This window comes from Sciurus vulgaris (genome assembly GCF_902686455.1).
Source record: "Sciurus vulgaris genome assembly, chromosome: 12".
Taxonomy (NCBI): Eukaryota; Metazoa; Chordata; class Mammalia; order Rodentia; family Sciuridae; genus Sciurus; species Sciurus vulgaris.
Window position 1 is genome coordinate 30,924,659 of NC_136473.1, and position 24,430 is coordinate 30,949,088.

The 24,430-nt window shown below is 38.7% G+C and overlaps 1 protein-coding gene across 2 annotated transcripts in view; it reads left to right on the plus strand.

Annotated features, from left to right (window-relative positions):
- The window catches only part of NMT2 (N-myristoyltransferase 2), a 43,833-nt gene that overhangs the window by 16,358 nt on the left and 3,045 nt on the right, over window positions 1-24,430 (plus strand). The window contains exons 2-10 of one of the 2 annotated variants that reach the window (XM_079108179.1): window positions 4,755-4,890; window positions 5,313-5,355; window positions 9,345-9,489; window positions 12,721-12,839; window positions 12,937-13,028; window positions 13,146-13,262; window positions 14,621-14,791; window positions 16,081-16,189; window positions 22,166-22,336. In XM_079108179.1, coding sequence (XP_078964305.1) covers window positions 4,755-4,890; window positions 5,313-5,355; window positions 9,345-9,489; window positions 12,721-12,839; window positions 12,937-13,028; window positions 13,146-13,262; window positions 14,621-14,791; window positions 16,081-16,189; window positions 22,166-22,336 — 1,103 coding nt within the window. The remainder of the gene's footprint in view (window positions 1-4,754; window positions 4,891-5,312; window positions 5,356-9,344; window positions 9,490-12,720; window positions 12,840-12,936; window positions 13,029-13,145; window positions 13,263-14,620; window positions 14,792-16,080; window positions 16,190-22,165; window positions 22,337-24,430) is intronic. The other variant, XM_079108178.1, reaches the window with a different exon arrangement.

The window sequence follows — 24,430 nt, forward strand, 5'->3', positions numbered from 1 at the left end:
TATTTTCATGCAATTGGATAGGCATCTGTTTCAAAGCATCTGGAACCAGTCACAACCTCTCATTCTGTATTCCTCTGTAAGAAAGTTTCTGGGAAATTTGGAGATATTTTAAACTTGGTGTATTATAACAGAAAGCTGCATGGTCCTGGGCACCTAGTGGTTTCTAGAAAAGCCTCAACCAGCAACAATTAAATAATGAGTGGGGGGCAGAAGAGGGATAATCCCCTGAACTGTGAAGCCCAGGGATGTCCTCAACATTGTCTGCCTCCCTGTGCACCCAATCCAGGACCCAGCTCATAGTACAAGTTCAGTAAATATAACAGGTTGGAAGAGTCTCTGCCATCACAGTATGGGAAACTGTAGTTTTCTGTGGTATTTTACTGCCTGGCAGCATGTGATTGGAGCCACCGCAAGAGTCAGAGTCATTCATTTATTCACTCAACAGGCATTTGTTACTAACATTGACCTGTGTCGGGCATTAGAGACGTCAAAGGGATGCAGTCGTGAAATAGGTTTCTTATGTAACATACACACAAGACTGCATGCTTAAGTCACACAGTAACAGTATAGCAAATTTATCATTTATAAGATGGCAGCTTTGGGGAACATGAAGGAAAACCTAAATAAATTCTTGGTCCTAGATCAAAGCTGCATATATCCACAGCATACTTCTAGCTCCAGTACCTGGCTGAGATATTCATTTAAGCCCAATTGCTAGTCAGATATTTATGGGCATCCTTAGTCACCAGCTGATTTTAAATATAAACATCATGATAGTACAAATTTGATTGTACTGATCAAAGTACACACTCATTTTGGAATGAGAATGCAGTCCTATTTTTAGACCACTAGGGCACCACTCGACAAGGTCTTAATGTATCTTCAAAAATGAGCACTGCTTTCTAGTTTTGGATTAGGAACAGGGAAATATGAATCTATAGCTCAAGTATTTGTGTCTTAAACAGTTTCTCTCACTATGGGATATTCATTTCACATTTTGACTTTACAGAGGAATGAATTACCCATTTTAGATTTCAAATGTATTACTTTAACACAGGAATAACTAATGGGAAGCGAGTCCCTTTCTAACCTAGATAAACCTTTATAACCTTGGGCACTAAGGCTAGCACTTTATCAGTTGGGTATGCCAGGTTATGAAGTGGTAAAAAACCACCTTACAGTTCTGATACTTAAGTCAGCAAACATACTGTTTTCCTCTCATGCTACCTGGGGGTGGGCAGGGACCTGTGTGTAAGATATTACCCAGGTGCCTTGGCTGGAACAGACGCCATCCAGTCAGTGCTCATTTTGATTGAAGGCTGCAAGGCTTGGCGGGGAAACCAGATAGGGCAAGAGAAAGCATAATGGTTGTGAAGAACTTTGGCCCAGGGGGAAGGCATCAGCACTCCTCACAGTTCCTTGGCTCATGTGACCTGAATGCTTGGACCTAATATCATGGGCTGTGGAAATGTCCTTCCTGGTACTCTCTAGAACCTGCTTGAGAGGAGATTGATAAATACCAGTGAGCACTGTATCTTAAGGAGCGGACTCTCTGCTGGGAAAGCAGATGGCACCAAGAGTGTGGAGGATAGTGTCTGGAGGGAAGGATGCCTGGCATGCAGCAGGAGCCCGCGAGTTTGGGACACCTGATTTGGAGAAAGGGAGGAGCATCAAGGTTTCTCAGAGGAGGTGATACTTGAGTGACCTACAGGTAGCAAGAGATGAAGGAGAGAAGGCTGTCCTGGCAGAGGAAGAAGGCTGATTATAACAGTTCTGATTATTTACCAAGTGACTTCCTCTGCCAGCCAATAGGCTATACATACCATCTCTGTCTCATTTAATTTTCCATAGGCCTTGCATTTGTGTTATCTGTAGGCTTAAGAATGAATGTAAGCTCCATAGGACAGGTCTTTGCTCTGCTCATGGCTATGTCTCCACATTGAGGTTGCAGTTGCTGTGGCTGATTAACAAACCATCAGCCTTGTACCTTTCTCACAGATCTGGTGCACTAGGGGTTTGAGAAAGACAGCTGAGGGAGGTTCTTGCTTGTGGTCTTAAAACTGCAGTCCAATTTTGGTGGCTTCCTTACAGTACTGGCTGCTGTTGCTGCTGTTGGTCAGGGGCTCAGTCTATCTCAACCAGGGTGTCCTTGTATGTTTTCATCAGCATGGAAGGTCTCAAGGGAGTCATCCCACCAGTATATTCTAAGAGAAATAGGTGAAGGCAGCTGTATGGCCTATTGTGACTGGGAAGTCATAGTGTCATTTTTCATTGTGGTTAGAGCAAGTTACAAAACCACCCAGATTCAAAGGGAGGAGATTAGATCCCTCCTGTCCATGAAATATATTTCAAAGAAGTTATGGGCATGTTTAAAACTGCTTGCACCTGCACTGGTGTCTGTCAAAACAATCAAATAAGCAACTACAAAAAGCCCCCTCTGCCAAATAAAAAAGAAGAAATGGACCTCACTGAAATTGTGGAACAGATGAGTATCCAGTAAGCAGGAATGTGTCAGCCTCTTTTCCTCTGCTGTTAGTGTTTGGACAATATAGTTAGACACTGTGTTAACAAGTTCTATTATAATGAGACTTTTTTGTATTTATTATGTACTTTTGGAAAGTAGGAATATGGTACATTACATACACACATTTTATTCCAAAAGGGTTAGAAAGCTAAGCTTTTCTCAAAATAATTAAATTACAGAGAACAAAGGCATAGAAGGATGTTTACATGATTTAGAATAGGAGAGACCTTTGTAAGCAAGATTTAAAAGCCAAGAAGCCACAAGGGGACATTTTTCAATATTAGACTACATAAAATTTTTTTTAAAAAGATACCCAAGGCTTAAATCTACAAAACAAATCAGTAAAGTATTTGTGATCTAAATAACAGACCCAAACTAGGTAATGTGATCTAAGTATAAAGTCATATCTCTCTCATGGGACTGTCAAGGGGCTTAAATGAGATAAAGTGCCCAAAGTAAATACTTAATGTAGGTACTACTGATACTTAAAAGAATGCCTAAAAATCATTTTAAAGATGACTAATAAAAAAGGAATATAAATGAACAATTCATCAAATAATATAAATGGCCAATAAATATATAAGATGTATAACCACACTCCTGATTGAAGAAAAAAATTAAGTCTACCTCGAGATTTTTTTTTTTCACTTATAGTAAGTTCTTCCTTCACAGGTGAGAAGGGGTGATACTAGTTCAAGGCTGGCCAAGGTGGATGGACACTGGTTTCCTGTTGCTAGAGTACACTTTATTTAGTATACTATTTAGGAAAGAGTCTGAACTATTCAATAAAACCAAAATTGCTTTCACCTAACCTTTCCGCCTTTGGACATACAGACTTGCTTGAATGCAGAAATATGTAAGTACCTGAATATTTTTTTGCAGCTGCAGCCTTTTGAACATAGGAATGGCTCAATAAAATGTGGTCTGGCTCCACAATGGAGTGTGCCAGCTGCTGAAGAGAAATGAGGTAGCTCGGGGTATCCTGATGTGGAAGGAACTCTAAGACACTTGTTCATGGAAGGGGGAGAATGCAAGTTTCAAATAATATGTTTAAGATTAAATTTTTGCTTAAAAATTATTCATAGGGTCTAGGTTTGTGGTTCAGTGGCAGAATACTTGCCTAGCATGTGTGAGGCACTGGATTTGATCCTTAGCACCACATAAAAAAATAGATAAAATGAACTTATAAAAAAAAGTTTTTAAAAAATTGTTCATAGTGACAATGAGAAACATGCTTAGAGAAGTAAGACAATTTTGGAAACACATATCAGAAACACTATTGATTACCTTTGAGGGACAGTATTACACAATTTCTAATGTATATTAATAACACTTTAGTCTTATATGATGAATGTATATGATAATTAAATAAAAATTGAGAAAGAAAATAAGTAGGGACAGGTAAACCTGATTGATTTAGAGTAATAGATTGGAACCATTTTCCCCAGTATTCCCTACATGGGGTGGGCAGTAATGTGATAATAATTGCTGATGATAAATTTTAATTTACATTCTGGGTATTTGGTGGCAGAGTAAGTCCAAATAAATAGAAAATTTAATTCTTCTTGTGTCTCTTCTTTTTTTCCTTTTGCTCTTTTAGAAGATGACATATAAGATGACAAGGGTTCTTATTGGAAATGTCTCACTAGTTAATGTTTTTGTCACTTGAGTTTTTTATTATTACCCCTCCTAGTAAAAATCTTTATCAGGAGAAATTTCCTCATCTACAGAAAAACAGTTTCTTTCAATTATGTTGCTACAAGATGAGTAGTTTGGTGGACTAGGGTTGTGGCTCTGTGCTTCTCATGTGCAAGGCCCAGGATTTGATTCCTAGCACTTTAGGAGGGGGAATAAAAAAGCAACGAAAAGACTGGTGTTTGTTGTCCCCAAGAGATGTTTATAATGGATTTTTTTTTTTTGCATGCATCTCTCCCTTGAAAGGCTGAGTAAAAAGTAGATTAATAGGGCAGTGATAACCATGAAAGCTGTTTGACTTCAGTTATTTTCCTGCTTTAGGTGACTTCTAAGCACCTAAGGGATGACACGATGGACTAATATTTTTCTGCATTGACATCTTAATCTGACTACCTTTCACATCCCACTTACATCCTAACAGTCATTTTCTACTGTTTCTAACACGTGTCTTTCTAAGTGATTGATTGTATGCAACTCAATTTTACATGATGACTTATGTTTTTGGTCTGCTTTACCCTTCTGGCATTTCTTACAGAAGTCCTGCAGGGGATTTGGGAGCCAAAAAGAAAAAGAAGAAGCAGAAGAGGAAAAAGGAGAAGCCAAATTCTGGAGGCACCAAGTCCGACTCTGCATCTGATTCCCAAGAGATTAAAATTCAGCCGCCTTCAAAAGTGAGCGTCTGTTTTCATTTTACCTCTGTGGTTCCTCGTGCAGATGAGAGCGGGTTTGTGCAGCATAGCACCCTGCCGGACCAGATACTTTGTAGTTAGCATTTTGCTGTGACTGCGTTTGAATGGCATAGTAACTGGAAGGTATTCACAGCTTCCCTAAAATCAGCTGACACCCACCTAAGAGGTACTTCTGTGCTTTTGTGTGTGTGTGTGTGTGTGTGTATGTGTGTGTGTGTTGTGTGTGTGTATGTGTGGATACGTTCCCTTTCTCAGTTCTTTAGTATTTAGATTGTAGTTGTTAGAAGAAAGTCTCAGTGTGAGCTTGCAAGGTTTTTTGAAATTACACTTAATATTTGACTATTTTAGTTCAGAAGATATTCACATTTTAATTTTTCTGGGTGTCTGTCTAATTACCTGCCTAGCACAACACCATCTGGCATCAGATTTCAGCGGGAGCAGCCATGGGTAAGTCTTACGTTGACTTTGAATCAGACCAGTGTCAGTGACCATTTCTCGTTCTGTTGTCAAGGGCGTGGAATATCTTCTAACATTCTCCCCGAAGAAACACCCATTGTAGACTAAACCAGAAGTCGTCCAGCTGGGCCCCCTGTTGGCGGACTGCTGGCAGAGCAGAGGGTGGGTTGTGCAGTATAGGTGTCTGGTGGTACAGATGGTGTCCACCCCTGTCTGTGGACCCAGCTTCCCTCATGCTGGGTAAGAATATAGCCTGTGTGTGGGGTCTCTCAGGAAGCACAGGGCCCTCTTGATACAGAACACCCAGAGCCCAAAGGAACAGAATTAGAAGTATAACAAAATCAAGATGATTTTGATGGTTGTGGCTCCAAATAAGTTTTTCTAGGTGGTGTGTGATGTCTTGGCAATGATCCACGACCTTGAGCTTGACCCTGGCTTCTTTGCTTATGGGCTGAGTGCCTTTATCTAAGGTATCACACCTCAAAACTAAGCCCTCATCTAAAGTGTGTTCCTTCTCCCCAACTCACAGGCTGTCATGAGGTTAAAATAAGATAATTTTTATTAAAGAATTTGTATTAGAAAGCACCGCATATGTAGCAAGTATTACCATTATGCAGGGGTTTGTGTTTAATTTTTTTTTTCTTATATGGAACTTACATTCTGTCACATAAAATGAATCTTGTGGGTAGTTTGTTGTTGTTTTTGTTGTTACTATTACCTGCTCTACACAAAACCAGGAATCACTGAGAAGGAAAATTACTTGCCCCAGTTTTGCCCTGACTGACTTTGTGGGGAGAGAAGAAAGTGGAGTCTTCCTCCCTAGCTTTTCAACTTGCTTCTCAGGTAATAAATACTCTGTCCACTAGCCATAAGTTCCAAGGTAACTCATAGGAGAATACCACGATGAGCTTGCAAAATGTTTCTCCCATTTCTAAATGTGCTTTCTCAGATAAACGCAGCATCACTTCCCTGCAGTTGTGGCATCTCCTTTTGCTTCTACCATCCCATCAGCTTCCACCCATTTCCCCACCCTCGTGAATCTGAGCCCTTTGCTCACCTTGATCTCTGATGCAGAAGTGGAGCCAAACAAAGCAGGAGGAACTGAAACATTATCTAGTAGAGAGTTTCTTTTCTTTTTTAAACTAGGAGCAAGTCAGCAGTGTTGTAATATGGGTTTTCCTCCTTTCTGTGGTTTAAAAATGGGGACTTTCCACCCTTAGACTCATGGCAGCTCTAGATAACATTCTAATTTTAAATGGACTGCATTTGGAGAACATTCTCTCCCTCTCTTTCCTTCCTTCCTTCTTCCTACCTTTTTTCGTTCGTTCGTTCGTTCCTTCCTTCCTTCCTTCCTTCCTTCCTTCCTTCCTTCCTTCCTTCCTTCCTTCCTTCCTTCCTTCCTTCCTTCCTGTGCTGGGGATTGAACCAGAACCTTCTGCATGCCAAGCAGTTGCTCTACCCCAGAACGAAATCTCCAGCCCCTTCTTATAGACATTTTAGTGGTGGAGGTCTTGGATAGTTTCCGCAAGGCATTAAATTTAGCAAATAATGGGCAAAGAATGTCACTGATGTTTACTGTTCCCTATGGAGCAAATGTAGAAGAAAAGAGGAATACATGCCTTTTACAGAGGAATATAATAGTGGGTACTTAATATGGAACTAATACACATTCTCACCTTTCTCCTCAGGTTGTGCTATTATGGAATGTGAATGGATACGTTTAGGAATTTATCATAGGGCAGGAGGTATAGCGCAATGGTAAAGCACTTGCTTAGCATGTGCTTGGCCCTGGAAAGAAAACAATAAAAGGAAGAATTTATCATAGCTGGTTTTCCTTATTGATTTGTCACCATGGATTTTGAAACTTGTGCTTACTTAAATCTACTTTCAGAGATCTTTTAAATAGGCCTGGGGTGCAGCCCCATGGTAGAACACACCTAGCATGGGCTCTATCTCCAGTGCCACAAGACAGACAAAAGAGAAAGCATTGTAATAGTCAACTTGGGATATTAATATTTACAAATGGTCATTTCATGTAGTAGGTTCTGGTTAATTTGATGATGCTAACTAGTTAGGACATAAACCCCTGTGAGGCTTTCCTCATGGAGTCAGGATTATCACTGACTCCTTTGGAATAAAGGTGCGAGTTCATGTTTGCTGCAAAATAATTGACTTTTGATACATTGATTAATGTTAGAAGACTTGACTACCAGGAAAGAAAATTACCAAGACACATTTGGTGTAGACCTTGTCAATATATTTTTGTAAGCCTGGTCTCTGCTTTGCCTTTTTAAGCTAAATGTAAATGCATGTCCAGTCTTTGTTAGTCGAAATGTGCTATGATCTCAATTCCTATTGAAGTTGTATTCTCCTAATAGATTGTGTTGTTGGGGTTGAAATGAATGCAAATTTTGTTTACCTAGAAATCAGTTACTTCGAATGTTGAAAGATCAAAAGAGACTTAAGCAAAAGGAATAATCCGCAAATACAATAAATTAGAACAGGAGAAGTATTTTGGTAAATTTGTATATGTCTTTAAGATGGCCCTTATGATTTAGATCTCAATTAGAATGTAAGATAAACAGCTTACATAAATCATGACAATGGCATCATAAATCATGGCATTCCTGGGTCATGTCATTAGACTTCTGAGTGGAGGCATTAAACCTTTAACCTGCCTCCAGTTAGACTTCAGGACTTTGTTTCTTGGATCATTTTATTATCAAGACCCCTAGGGAATCAGTGAATAAAGCAGCCTTAGGATAGTCTGTGTTTAATAAAACCAGTTAAACTGTGCTGTGTCAGATGGATAAGCTTCCCAGGTTAAAACGATTTGCCCCAGACCACAGATTTCAAAGTGGAGCAGAAGTCCAAAGGTACTGTTTATAAACCACTGAGGGTTGATCACACCTTCTCTTTGTGTCCGTAATATGTTGACATAGAACAAAAATGATGGCTCTGAAATTTCTTCTAACAACTTCAAAATTGCAGTGAAGAATATTCCTTGAGTGGTGTCAGGATTCTGACTTTTCAGTTTGCATATTGAGAAAAAGTCACTCATTTCCCTGTTCAGTCCTATGCATTGTCCTCCTCTCATTTTAAGTATAGCCCATGTTCTGTGTATTAACACATTATTTGAGGAATTAAAAAAGAGCTGGAGAGTCCCTAAGAGATGACAGGAATACTGGCTTTGAGATGGGAGCTTTAGAATTTAAAGGTGTTGTCCATCTTACAAACTGAAAATATGTTTTACCTAAAAAGGAGGCTGGTTTTCAACACTGGGCTGGGGGGACAGATGGTAAGTGCTGAGGACTGTAATTGTTTTGGAGCTGCTGGCCTTCTGTCAGCAGGCTTGTCTCCAAGGAGCACTAGGGCTAGGAGAGGGCTAGGGGTGGTCCAGGAAGAAGGGGTGTGGTGAGAGGGTTCCTTTCTTAGTCATGTCCTTCCCAGCTTAGCACCAACTTCAGATTTCTTTTTCTTCCTTTTTTTCTTTTAATTTAATGATCTAAAATTTCCCTCATTTGCCTAGTTTCTGTTCTAGAAGTTATTTCCTTTGTCCCCCCATTTGCTACTGCAGAGCATTAAACCTGGCACAACCGAGGCTTGTGGCTGCCTGGCTGCTGTGTGACAGTAATGCATGCACTGCATGTCACTCCTTTTGATTTCTCCTCCCAGAGGAGCAGTGGTGGGACCATTGCAGATGGGTGGGAACCTGAAACAAAGGGTGCTTCCATTTACTGTAGATTTCCCAAACTGCCAGAGCCCCATTTGAACTACAGAACTGTTATTGGTAACAGAATATGTTTGCTTATATCCTAGTATGTTAACCTACTAGAGCTGCAGCCTCCAGCCAACTTCGAGGAGGTTGGGCAGTGTTTAGGGATGGCAGTCTCCAAGGCAGATAAACATGCATCTGCCCCAGGTTCAAGAGCAGTGGCAGCTTCCTCATTCCTTGTGTCTCTGTGTCTTTGCTGTTCTAGAATCCCACCATCCCCATGCAGAAGCTGCAGGATATCCAGAGAGCAATGGAACTACTCTCCGCATGCCAGGGCCCTGCCAGGAACATTGACGAGGCTGCAAAACGCAGATACCAGTTTTGGGATACACAGCCAGTACCCAAACTAAGTAAGCTCTTCAATTCCCCACCCCTCCAAAACCTGAGGGTTGATTAACAACAATCAAAAATATAAAATAGACTTTACTTCACCTATGTCATTTGTTCCATACCATAGATTCAACATTTACATAGAAGTAACATTTGTCTTTTTAAAATATAAAATATTAGATAGTGACATTGGCTTCCAATTAACAATGATTTTATCTGACTTGTATCCCTATTACAGTATCTGGTTTCCTCACACTTGAATATGATATCAAATTATAAATAATATTATAGATATTATGGTATGTGTGTGATTCTCCTGCCACCTTTATTCTCCTCAGTCATGGAGTTTTTCATAAACATGAACTTTTTAGACTTTTTACTCCTCAGTTTTTCTATAAGACACAAAAGGTTTTCCCTATAATATCTTACTGAAATGTACAGTTTTTTATCATTTAATGATAGGATTCTGGAACACTCACCAATGGTGTTAGTACCAGTTCAGTACCATTCTAGTGTCACTTGGGAATTAGAGCTCATGATGAAGGTGAAGATCTCATACTTCAGTACACTAAGAAATTATCATTTCGCCTCACCCCCAATGCTTTCCTGTTCTATCAGATTTTGATTAGACTTTTACCAGTGAAGTCACCATGCACAATAGAAATCTCCTACTTTGTATTATGTGTATATGAAAGTAATTGTCACATAATAATTTCTACTCTTTTTTTTTTTGTGTGTGTGTGAGTTCAGGTTCTGAGTCTATGTCATACAAAGAGTTGCCAGCTAAAACTGTAAATAGCCCAGCTATGTGCAGATAGTCCATTTTGTCAAATATAAATCAAGAAAATTCTTTTCTGTCTTTAAATATTAGTTTTAAACTTTTGAAAGCTGCCATTCCTCTCCCACCCACTCTTACCCAACAGGTTTAAAGGCTATGAGCTTCTGAGTGGGAAAGAAGGACTGGGATATAACTCAGTGGTAGAGCACTTGCCTAGCATGCACAACGTCCTGGGTTCAACCTTCAGCACTGCAAATAGAGAAAAGAAAAATCCAGGCATGGTGGTGCATGCCTATGATCCCAGTTACTTGGGAGACTAAGCCAAAAGGATTACAAATTTGAAGCTAGTCTGAGCAAGTTAATAAGACCCTGCCTCAAAATGAAAAGTTGAAAGGGTTGTGGATGTAACTCAGTAGTAGAACACCCATGAGCTCTATCCTTGGTACAAAAATTAAGAAGAAGAAGAAGGAAATGATCTTTACTTGCCTTTTTTCTTTTGGATTCTAAAAATGTATTTAGTAATAGGAGAAGATTCTTTAAAAATAATTTATGGAATTCTTAATTGTATTCAGTTGAAGGACCTTGCCTGAGTATCCAGGTCTATTGGCTTGAATGCTTTGGGTTAAGCTGAACACTACTCCAAACCTCCTTCCCATCTTGCAGAGAAAAAAACCACTTATAACCAGCACCTAACCCCCAGGCCACCTTTTGGGGATGATTACCCAGGGGTTCATTCTATTACTGTCTAGGGGTGCTGGGTTCCTTGTCTCTTTTCAACAAAAAATATTGAAGAACAGGACACAGAGATAGCAAGCAAGTAGGAAGTTTATTGCAAAAGTGACAGATAAACTTCTCTGGAAAGAAGGGGCCCCAGAGCTGGGAATGCAGTGTGGGAGTATTGGCTTGTTCTTTTTATGGTCTCTGGAATTTCCTCCTTTCCTTATCTCCTCCCTTGTACAAGATCTCCTCACTATTATTCATTGGTGGCCCATCTGTCCATGTGTCTGTTTTAGTTTATCTACTGGGGCCCCATATTTAGGAGCATGAGTAGGGAAGTATCTATCTGATTGGGCCCCACACTTGTGTCCATGAGCACTTTCATCAGCCAGGAGGTTGACCTCATCAGAAGGCCCTCTCCATGCTCCTTTGTTCTGGCCCTGCCCCCAACCTCCTCACTTGTCATCTTGTCCTGACTACCTAAGCCCTTGTACGTCTCCCTACTTTGCCCCTTTGCCAAATCCTTGCACCAGTTTTTCAGTTCTTGTAACTCTTAGTGCTCACTTCAGTTCAGAGGCCATAGGTGAAGGAGGCCAGGTTGTGGGAAAAGGGTGAATATGAGGTTGAGGAGGACATTTGGAGGTCAAACTCTGCTGTTCCGTTCTTGTGCATCCAGAGGGTGGTCAGTTTGGAGCCGACCCCAGCTGTCTGGAGCTGTTTGCATAGAATGGTTGTAGACACGGTGTGAGAGTCAATCACCAAGCTGGTGTCAGGGACTCTGTATGGGAGGGATGGGGAATTTGGCCTTCTGGGCTGACTTGAGGAAGTCTGTGGAGATGAACTGGTAAAGTGAAGATAAAACAAGAATAACCAGGTTAAGGATTAGACAAGGGATGGGAGCTGGTACAAACCCTGTGACTTCTACTTGCAGAGAGGTCCTGTGATGGGAGGAACCAGCCTTGAGGTTCTTCCACTCATCAGTTGTTTGCTGAATGTTATTAAATGTCAGGCAGAGTATTTAGCACATGCTCCAGAATCAGTGGTGGGAAAGCAGGACAAATGGTGGCCAGGCAAGGTGAGGAGGAGAACATATTTTAGGTAGGAAAAAGCTTAGATCAGTGTGGGCAGTGCACTGGGAGCAAGGGGCAGAGAGGGGTGAAGTGGAGCAAGAGATAGCATGAGAAAGAGCTTTCATTTTTTTCCAGCTGCAAGGGGTGTTCTGCAGAGGATGAATTGGAAGAAGGAATATTTCCATAGAGACTGATGGTGTGAACTACATTGCTAGTAGAGCAGTTGGAGAGAAATCACCAAGTCTTAAAATTAGTTTTAGGTTTTGCTGCTGGGAGGGGTCAAAAGTCACTCACACACTCTTCCTCCCCAGTTTGTGGAACTGTGGAATAAGAAGAGAACAGCTCTAAAGCTGTCACATCAAACCTGTGTTGCTCACAGTGGTGCTATGTGGTGAATCTACAACCTAAGTTTGTGGCTAAGAAATCACTAAATAATTTCATGATGCCATCTTTGTCATTGGGTGACAGAGGACTCCTCCTTTGTTTTAACTGGTGAAGTGACGGTTATTCTACACCACCACCTGACTTTCTTGTTTCAACACAGAGAATGATGAAATAATAGCATGTTTTTAGACTACATTAAACTCAAGTATCCCAAGTCTGATTTTTTTAATTTCACTGACCACTTGAGATTGTCAGAATGCTTTGGTAATTTTTTGCTTTTGTCTTCTTGTATTTCTTTCCAGATGAAATCATAACATCTCATGGTGCAATTGAACCAGACAAGGACAATGTACGTCAAGAACCATATTCTTTGCCACAGGGTTTTATGTGGGACACTTTAGACTTGAGTAATGCTGAAGTGGTGAGTAAAACTCTTTAATTCAACATATGTATTCACAAAATTGCTTCTGCATTAGTTCCGAGCACCATAGATAGGATGCTTGTTATATATCTTGTAGCTCAAGGAGTTATACACCTTATTAAATGAGAATTATGTAGAAGATGATGACAACATGTTCCGCTTCGACTATTCGCCTGAGTTCCTATTGTGGTATGTCTTGCTATTCAGGGTGTCATGGATCGGCCTGTTAGAGCGGGAGGTCTCACGTCTGTTCCTGTGTTTTTGCACACTAACCCGTGCCTGTTTTCTTGTCTTCTCTGACTTCAGGGCTTTGCGTCCCCCAGGCTGGCTCTTGCAGTGGCATTGCGGGGTCAGAGTGTCTTCAAATAAAAAACTCGTAGGGTTCATAAGTGCCATCCCAGCAAACATCCGCATTTATGACAGGTACATTTAAAGCTAGTCTATGTCAGCTTTTGTGTTTCTTTTCCAAGAACTGCAATGAGAGTAAGCTTTTAAAAATTATTCATTGTGAGTTGTCAGTAGTGGGGGACATTGTGTGTGTGAGGACAGAGGCTGTATGGGGAACTTTGCTCAGTTTTGGTGTGAACCTAAAAACTTTTAGAGTTAAGTTCATTAATTAGTTAAAGAAAACTTGGATTGTGAACCAAAAAAAGGAGGACAACAGACTCTGTCCATCCCTCCATCTGCCCCTCTTTCCTTCCTTTCTTCCCCCTTTTTCCTTTCCCTTTCTCTTATTTTTCCTTTTTTTTTCCTTTTTCTTTGTCTCATACATGTACATGTGTATGTATGTTTCAAAATCAATAAAGCCATAAACTGTCATTTCAGATTTATTTCTGGAAAAAATTAAAAATTTTAGCAGGAATAGAACCTTTTCCTCCATAGGATAGCATTTTTGCTCTTGCTGTCTAACACAGAAAATCGAAGATCCAACTATAAAAATCAAATATCTAATGTATACAGGTGTGTTTAGCATTCAGTATATCGGGTTAGTTTATTTACTGATAAAAACATGTGATCTCAAGGAATATTGTGTGCTAAACAAGATACCTACATACCTGGAAGCAGAGCTATTTTATTGAGGTCTGGAAAAGCACTGGCTCTGGTGTGGTCAAGTCCTCCTCAGGGATCCTGGGGATTTGTATCATGCTTCAAAGAACATCTTACCAGATTCTGCACCAGGGTGACCCAATTTTTTGCCATAATTGCATATATTACAGGAAAAACAGATAAAGTTGGAGACACATCTGAACAAATTTCTAAAATGAAAACTTATAAAAGACCAAAGTGTTAAAATGTATTTAAAACAGAGGGATTGAGCCTCCCTGCCTGTAGTTATAATCATTTTGGTAGGGATATATGGCAAATAGTGGTTTTTTTTTGTTTTTCTTTTGTTTTTGCTTTTTGGTATCAGGGATTGAACTCAGGGTCACTCAACCACTGAGCCACATCCTCAGTCCTTTTTTGTATTTTATTTAAAGACAGGGTCTTACTGAGTTGCTTAGTGCCTTAATAAGTTGCTAAGGCTGACTTTGAACTAGCAATCCTCCTGCCTCAACCTCCTAAGCTGCTGGGATTACAGGTATATGCCACCTCGCCTAGGCGGCAAATAGTATTTTGATCTGAATTTGTGAAACATCTAAATGAAGAAATGTTTTTCTTAAGTATTGTGTTAAAGGATAACTTCCACTTTGTTATTCTTTGAAATTTTATGAGCATTGACTTATGTTTTAAAATGCATTCATCTTGTATTGGCTCTAATTTTCAGCATCTTTCTTTCTTAGTGTAAAGAAAATGGTAGAAATCAACTTTCTTTGTGTTCATAAAAAATTGAGATCAAAACGGGTAGCTCCAGTGTTAATTCGAGAAATTACTAGAAGAGTGAACCTGGAAGGAATCTTTCAGGCTGTGTACACTGCAGGAGTCGTTCTTCCTAAGCCAGTGGCCACATGCAGGTAATGATAACTCAATATCCCTACCCCAAGTCTTCCCTTTACCAAGCCCGTTGAGCCTCATGACCATTTTGCTAGAAGTGTTACTCCCCTCAGGTGTGTTACTCCCTTCAGTGAGGGATTTGGCTTACTGGGGTTTGTGTAGTTTTGTTAGTAGCAGAGATGGAGAGCATTCATCTGAGTATGTCATATAGCCACTTGGTGAATTTTTTTTTTTTTTTTTTTTTTTTTTTTTTTTTTTTGCGGTGCTGGGGATTTGAACCCAGGGCCTTGTGCTTGAGAGGCAAACGCTCTACCGACCTAGCTATATCCCTAGCCCGCCACTTGGTGATTTTTTTAAAAAAGTTTTTAATATTTCCCTGCTAATGATACAGGATCTGTATTTCTTTTTGTGTTCCATTCAAAAGACTAGTGCTGTCTTTGCATGGAGAAACCCAGAGCACTGTGATCTCAGAATGTCCACTGTAGTGGTATTTTCTCTCCACCACTAAATTCTGTTTTCTTCCATGCTTTGCAACACTACTGAACCATTCCAATAGTCTGATAAGCATCAGTTGAAAAGTCCTAGATGTACTTGTTTGTTAAGAATAAAAAGAAGGCTCTGTTTTTATGACTTCCTTAGTTGTAATCAAGCTTTTAAGAGCTGATCCATTGAGAAGACACTCAACTGAACTAACCTGTGTCTGAAACATAAGAGTTATCCCCTCCACTCTTTTATTGAGTCAAATAGGATAAAACTTCAAGTAAACATAATATAAAAGATAAAACTGCAAAATTACTGTAACCTATTAAATTATTACATTCAAAGATAAACATGATAAAAGATGTATTTTAATATAAATCCGTTATCCCAATACCTAAATTGGAATCACTTAAAACATTTAGGCTAGTTTTTCAAAAAGTTGTTTTCTTTGGTGTGCATTTGACTAAAAAGCTACTTATTACATAGGAAATAGTTTTGTGGTTTTAAACCTGTTGGTTTACCTTTGATAAAATCAGTGTTGGCAAACCTGGGCAGAATTAATATTTCTCTTGAGGTTTTAAGATTCCTCTTTAGTGAAAGAAATAAAAGGTAACAAACTTAAAAGGAACATACAGAGGAATGTAAGACATTTTAAAGATGAAAAATTGACTAATAAAATTATTACATAGGAAGAGGGCCAGCATCCAGCACTATGCCAGGCATAGCATAAGTATTTAGTAAATTCTTATGGAACAGCTGGACTGAGGCAGAGTAATTGATTTATAGAGTTATATATCAATTCGATTTTAAAACCTTTTTTGTATTCCAGATACTGGCATCGATCCCTAAACCCCAGAAAATTGGTAGAAGTGAAATTTTCTCACTTGAGTAGAAATATGACATTACAGAGAACAATGAAGCTTTACAGACTTCCGGATGTAAGTAAGAATGATTTGCAGTTTTTGAAGCTATAACAATTGAAGCTTTTAAAAGGAAAGACATATTTGCAACAGTCAAAAAATGGACCTGTGTGTCTGTGAAAGGGAATTTGTAGCTAAAAAGATTGCATAGAATACAGGAACAAGGAAAGTAGAGGAGTTCATTTGGAAATACCAGTTTTGTTGTTTTTGTTATTTTCTTTCTTTTTAAGATTTTTTTTAAGTTCTTCAGTTTGTAGTTGGGTGAGATGGAACGCAAGTTAAGTAAGTTTTGGCATTTGGATATTTATGGGAAGAGGGAAGAAAAGTTCAGGTTGCCACTGATTTTTCTTTTTCTTTTTTTAATATGCCACTGATTTTTTGATACCATAGAATGAAAAGTCAAGTTTAGAGATGAGCCCAAGGGAGAGGAAATAATATTTCATTAAATTATCTTATTTTTTAAAGGATCAAATTTCCAATATGAAAAGTTGTTTTTCTTAAGTAGGAAAAGTTAAGTACATTTAAAATTAAGTAAGGCGCATTTATATTTTAACCTTTACTGGGGACCCAGATGGTGTATTATTTATCACTTGCTCTAAAAGATTGTCACAGATTGAGCAGCTTAAGATAATACATTTATTCTTATATGGGTTTTGTGGGTAAGGGATTCAGGTTGGGTCCCATTCTTTGGGGTCTCATGAAGCTGTCATCAAGGTGTCAGCCAGGGCTGGGGTCTCATCTGAAACGTGACTGGGGAAGGACCTGCTTTCAGGCTTCCATGGTTGTTGGCAGGATTGACTTCCTTGCTGGCTGGTTGACTACAGGCCTCAGTTTCTTCTTCGCAGATGCCAGAGGCCATCCTCAGTTCTTGGTCACATGCTCTTCACTATAGGGCAGATCACAGCATAGAAGCTTATTGAACAAAGTCAGGGAAAGCCAGAGAGTCTGTAGAGAATCCGCCAGCTAGATGGAATTTAGAACTTTATATATTCAATTCATGAAAAAGTGTTATCCAGTCACTGCTATCATTTCTATTGGTTGGAAGCGACTCACAAGTCACACAACTATTGGTTAGAAACAAGTCACAAATCCCATTTCTATGGTATAGAAGCAAATCATAGGTCCACCTGCACACAACAGGAGTAGATCACACAACTTGTTAACTCCAGAAGGTATGAAAACTGCGTACGTTCTTAGAATCTATCCACTACAGATGGGATCTTTTATTTGAAGTTTTTCTCTGTGTGAATTCAAATAAAAACTTTAAGCATGCCTATTTTTTTCACTAGAAGCTAATGGTGTTCTACTTTGGTCTCCTCAAGTTTTACTTTATTGAACCTAAAGCAATCTTGTTTATGTGTAGGGAAAAGACCCACTTAAACATAGGCTGCCTAAAATGGAATTAAGAATAGGCTTTGTTATCTATAATTGGTTTATTCACAATGATTAAGATGTTAAAAATTATTCTTGGTCTTTATATTTGGGTACAGATATCTCTCTTTTCATAAAGAACAAAGTTTGGGTTGGTTGGTGATAAATCACAGGTCAGGCCTTGGTTGTGAAACTAGACTTTGGCATCTCCCTTCAGATACCACATGTGTAGCACACATGCGGTTGTAGTGACTGCCTTTTCCCCCAATAAATTGAATGTTTATATATACTTTTCAGTTTATTCTCACAACCTTTTGAAGTTAGTACTTCGTTTTCCCCTTATACAGATGAAACAACAGACTTATGAAGGTTGACACTCATTTAAGAGCCTATCACCAGTAAGTTGATGATTTGAGATAGTGGTTTACCTGATAGACCCTGTTGCTTCTGCTGTCACCTCTCACATGCCCCTGGTAGGAGGACCAGGGCCATCATAGGCCATGCTGTAGAGTCATTACAGTGCAGCATGGAGAAACATAATTGTCACAGTCCAGCTTTCATTGGTATATTCCAGTCTCCTTTCCCATTTCTAAGATATGGAAAAGGAAAATGAAGAGTAATTAATGGAAAAAGAAGAGTGGATAAAGTGGGTAAAAGAGATGAAAGTACAGATGTTGAAAAACTGAGCTGGGTGCAGTCAGTGGGGCACACTTGTAATCCCAACAACTCAAGAGGCTGAGGCAGGAGGATTGCAAGTCCAAGGCCAGCCTGGACAACTTGGGAAGACCCTGTCTCAAAATTAAAAAAACATAAAAAGGACTTGGGATGTAATTCAGTGGCAGAGCACCACAGGGTTCAATTCCTGGTACCAAAAAAGGAAAAAGAAAAATTGGAAGGTGCCAACAAAAGGTATTTGGCATTTGCCTCTTGTGGTAAAAGCTGGATAGTGCAGCATAGCAACATCCTTTTTCTCTCCAGGACCCAGATGGATGAGGCCACTGCTAGCAGTCTAATCAGCTAAGAACATTTTTGTACCATTTAGCATAAAAAGAGTCTTGCTTAATGCAATTCTTGCTCTATAGATCAGTCTAATTTTCTGATTTGTCATTTTTGTTTCTGCTTATAGTATTTGCTTTATATCTTCTTTCTGGACTTCTGAATAAAGCAGTTAACATTTATTGGGCCAGGATTGCGCTGGACATTCAACTTCTGTAATCTCATTTAGTCTCATTTATTATTCATAACAATCACAGGAGATCAGATCATTGTCCCCATATCATGGAAGAGGATGTTGAAACACAAGATTGATGGGCCCGAAATCTGCTAGGCAGCTGCAGAGCTCTCCCAGTATCCATACCAGTACCTTCTGTTCCCTAGAGTACTAGGTTTCCCCAAGAAACACATCTCCCCCCCTCACCATGTCTCTATCCTCAAAAGTTCTTTTTTTTTTTTTTTTTCCTGAGTTGAGTATTTTCAAGTTAGGTTGGATTTTGTGTGTGTGTCAGTGACTTTGGTGGTAAAGGTCAATATGAAGTAGATAAAAAGCAGCAATCAGGTTAATCTACCAGGGGTCTAACTTTATGCCACAAGAAGGATATCCTTGCTAAGACATGAGGTGTTCTGTGTGTAGCATTATATGGATTTTTAGTGTTGAACATCCTGCTGCTCCTTCTTAAATCATATAACCATAATCATGCTTGCATTTGCCCTGGAATCATGGCTCTTAAGCAACATAGTTTGACAAATGGAAGCATTATATTTTCTAACAGAGCTGAGAGCTTTATTTCCTTATGCACTTGCAAGCAGATTTTACACAGATTTCAATGTATGTACAGCCCAGCAAGTAATGGATATTAGTTGGACCCTGGAAAGTACATCTGACTCAGATACAGGATTTTCTTTTGACACATCAGATTTTCTGTTACTGGAAACATCTCTTCGCTTTTCATTGACCTCTTTAGGAAACACAGCCCCTTTACTTTCTCTCATTATACAAAAACTTAGTGTTTTATCAAAGCTTACGTCTTCCCACTTTTCCCTGAAGACAATACCTAGAGTTGGTTTATTTCACATTTCAAAAACTGTGTAATTCTTCCATAGGTTTTTTTTATCCATTGTGGGTCAGCACAGTTGAATAATTTTCCTCTATTTTCTAGCCACCCACCTTTTTTATAGCTGGTATACTCTGTTCTCTTTTGCTTTAATGTGTCTGTAAATACTTGTTTGAAATGCTTATAAATTGTCAAAGTTATGATACTTTCTAGTATTTGCCCAAATATACTGTTTCATTAAGTCTTTAAATTCTACTACCTACTTTTCTGACCTTCTGAGACCAAAGACCCTTGAAAGTCATAATGATGGGCATACGATTAGAATTAGGATTTGAATCCATGAAATCAACACTATTTCTATAACAACACTTAAACATAATTTGCATATTTACTTTCATCCTCTTAAAAGTGTTACTTAAAAAGTGTTCCAGAGGCTATATGGGATGTATGCTTATGTCAGCTTTTGCTTTAAAATGTTCTCAGTTTAATTTCTAATATGATAAATGTGGATATATACTAACATAAGCAGAGCTTTTCAGGGGTTCTCAGTAATTACTAGTACCAAGAGGTCCTGAGACTGAAATGTTTGAGAACTGCTGTTTAAGGATGACTGGTGGGCTAAAGGTGTGTTGCTTTAGTGATTTCACAGGATTTTCAGTTATATGAAAATAGTTGTATGTATATTCAGTTAGTGAGAAATGTGTGTCAGAGAATATTTTGCTTTAGAAAGAAGTGGCAACTTTCTACCTTCTAAATGTTCTGTATTAATAGATGTCATATATCCTGTTGCTTTCATTAATTAATCTAATTGCTTGATATTATTCATTGTTACTGAACCAGTAACAAAGGAAAAAAAAAAAAGAATGGGTGTTTAATCAAGCAAAGAAAGTCTGCTTCATAGCAGAAATTAATTTTTGATTGTGGTTTAAATAGATACGTTTTGTGCTTCTGGTCTTTTAACTAGCATTTAGAAATGTGTATTTATTTTATTTTTCTTTCATTGCGACCTGGATATTTCTGACTTATCAGCTTTCAGAACAACAAAAAACAAAACATATGAGTTGTCCATTAAATGTTAAGGACTCAAATTCTCTAAATTCAGATTATTAAATATCATTTTAGCTGCAGTACTGTTTAGATTACATAAATTATCATTGAAGGGCCCCATAGTGGATATTAGGTCAAGAGCTATTGGATCTGTAAATGTAAGCGTGCATCTCCTATTCTTCCCTCCCCACACTGATCAATAATTAATCAGCACTCTGTCACTAAACCCTTGAAACCTCAGCACAACTAAACAATAGATCAGTGGTGGCCTTCAAGATAAAAACCTATTTTTCCCCATGAGATTCTACCTGGGGACCTGCAGAAATTATAATGAGCTAATACTGCAGGAAGTTTTTATTTTAAAGTATTTACAAGGCTTAGGGTATAGCTCAATGGTAGAGTGCTATGTGAAGCCCTGGGTTTAGTCCCCAGAACCACAAAAAGAAAAGAAAATTATAAACCATTGAGGGCAGAAATGCAGATGAGCAGTATTTTTGTTATTTGTTTCCTAAAATTTATCCAGCATTTCTCTAAGTGGTGGGGGGGATCAAGTTATTGGTGGTGGTGGTGGTGGGGTTAAACTGTAGTTTTTAATGTTTTTGTTATATTTGTTTGTTAGACTTTTTCATGTCTTGTCTCAAGTGCCCTGGTAATCTGGATAGTTCTAGAGAACCAGAGTGATGTCAGGAGTTTTCAAATAACCACAGTGGAGCAAAATCAAATGGGGATCTGTCCTAACCTATGTAGGCTTTTTATTCCTGTGACTCCATTTAAAAATTATATAACTCTGCAGCGGTGTTAAAATGCCTACTCTGATTACCTTTTACTCAAAAGATATGTCATGAAGTCCAGGCCAGTATTTGATAATCCTGCACCTTTAGAAAATACCTGCCTATTGGGCTGGGATGTAGCTCAGTGGTGGGCTATTTGCCTAGCATGTGTGAGGCCCTGAGTTTGATCCCCAGCAGTGGGGGAGGGGAGAAAATACCTAGATATTATATTAAAATTCTTGCCTTTCTCATCTTGACCAGTATGGTTTACTCTTATTATTTTTGTTTCAGGAAACAAAATCACAACATCCTATTCTGCTCCAGCTGTGTTTTCAGAATGTTAGATTTGATAGTTTTAAAGCAGATACCCCCAGAGTCAGGCAATTTTTATGCCCTGTCACATAGATTGAAAATTCTTGGTATTAGTATTTCAGTCGATTCATAACATTCCTCTTGATTCGTTTGGGTCATGAACATGACTGATCAAAGACTTGCCACATAGAAATAAGAACATTTCCTAGCATGTATTTTAACTGAGTGCTTCTCAAACTTTAACATGTATACAAATCACCAGGGAATCTTGTTCAATTGCAGCTTCTAACACACTTAAGTATAGGGTGGGACTGAGATTCTGCAGTTCTAACAATCTCCCATGTGATGCAGATTCTCTAGGTCTGCTGATCGAAGAGCACAAAGTAGTTTTATCTCTCTTATATTTAAACTTCTGGGATTTGTCTTATTTTCCCTTTAACAAGGTTACCAAGACTTCAGGTTTGAGACCAATGGAACCAAAAGATATTAAAGCAGTGAGAGAATTAATCAACACTTACTTGAAGCAGTTCCATCTAGCACCGGTGATGGATGAAGAGGAAGTAGCCCACTGGTTCCTCCCCCAGGAGCACATTATCGACACATTTGTAGTGGAGGTAAAGATAAGGTGATAAAATGGTACTGACAAGTATGCACACACTGTGTGATAAAGTTTATTTTCCATAAAGATCATATAGTATCCATCTTTTCCCTCTTCCTCCATGACTTAGCTTCTGGATTAGATTTCTGCTCACCTTCATGGAATTGCATTTTCTTCTTCAGTTTCCATTTCTGGACAAGAGTGTACTTTTACTACTTACTAATGCTTTTCTGTTGTTATCTGTGTGATTAAATGCTTTTCTCCTTTTTCAAAGGCTATTTTGGATGACCTCATCCCAGGTGGCTGCATCCTAAGGCTTCTTTTGGTTTTGGAATAACTGAATTGCCTTTGGTTGAGATGCCATGGATTCAGCCACTTAACCCTTGTTCAAGAAAGGAAAGAAGGGGAAGGAAAAGTAACAGTCCAGATTTTCTGATTCTTGTTTAGATGAATCACTTGGAAGCTCTTTTGGTAGAAGTGGGTTGAGTTGAGAAGTTGGGCTTTTAATCTTGTAAATACTTGGAAGGGAGAGGGCCAGTTAGAAGTGATTGCAGGGATTTGTTTACATTAGTTGTATTCAGAAGTGTTTACTCAGTGCTATCAGGCACTGTCTGGGTGTAGGATTGCAGGCCCAGTATGTTAGTCAGCATTTTGTCACTGAAAAAATATCTGAGAAAATCAACTAAACTGAGGAAAAAATTATTTTGGCTCATGATTTCAGAAGTTTCAGTTTATGGTCAGCTGGCTCCATTGTTTTGGGGCCTGTGGTAAGGCAGAAGAACATCATGATGGAAGGAGGACATAGTGTTTGGAAAGCAAGAGAGAGAGCAAGGGGCTGGGGATAAGATATACCCTTTCAGGGCCTGCCCACAGTGTCTTGTTCCTCCAAATAAGCCATCCCACCTCAAGTTTCTACTACTGCCCAATAATGCCATCATATAATGAGTCCATTAATGGATTTATTCACTGATGAGGTTAGAGCCCTCATGATCCAATCACTTCCCAAAAGCCCCAACTCTGAACATGGCTGCTTTGGAGTCCAAGCATGTAACACAAGCCTTTGGGGCACATTCCAGATCTAAACTATAACACTCAGTTAAGACTGCAATGAAAGGGAGCCATGGTAGAGGTGACTCAAAGGACATTCCTGAAGAACAGCTGAGCAGTCTGTTTCTAAATTTTTATTTCCAAAGCAACAGAATAGTTGCCATCTTTGTTTTTTAAAAAAGTCTTTATGCACCTAATGTACCTTTCTCAGGGCAGTTCATCTCAAACTTTTTCATTTTAGAACCCCTTTACTCTGAAGAATTACTGGGGACCCCAAAGGGCTTTTATTTTATGGATTACATCTCTAGATGTATACTTTTTCAAAATTGAGACATTTGATATTATTTCATATAATAATGTAATAATAATTCATTACATTACTGTTACCTAAACATATTTTGTTTGAAAAATAACTATTTTTCCAAACCACAAAATTAGTGAAAGATGGTATCATTTATATTTTTGCAAATCCTGTTAATGTCTGACTTATAGAAGACAACTGGGAACTCATCATCTGCTTCTGCTTTCAATCTCTTGTGATATGTTATGTGAAGGAAATATTTCAGATGAAATATTGAAGATTTGGATAAAAATTAATATTTTAATTGCCTTTTCAGATGATTATAGAGCTCTTAAATCATACCAATAAGCTTTTTATCCTCTATTACATTAAAATCCATCAGTCTGTCTTGTCCTTGTGGGTTTTTTTCTTTGTTCTTTTTTTTTTTTTTTTTGGTGCTGGGGCTGTATTGTCCTTTGAATGAATCTTTTATCCATGTCTGAGTTTGTAACATTTTACAGTGGCCATTTGGAAAATACTGATTCATTGAAGTTAAATTTCATCCTATGATATTTTAAAAAGTCACATTTGTGAATATCACAACCTTTGTCATCAGAAAAGGCTATAATGTAGCACAGGCTTTTCCAAAAAATTAACTTGCAACTGAAAGCTCACATTTTATCACTGGCAATATATCCTACCAGGCCCCCCTACCTGCTAGAACTGATAGGCTCTCATTCATTTTCAAAAAAATGCACCATACACCAAGTCTGAATGGCCATA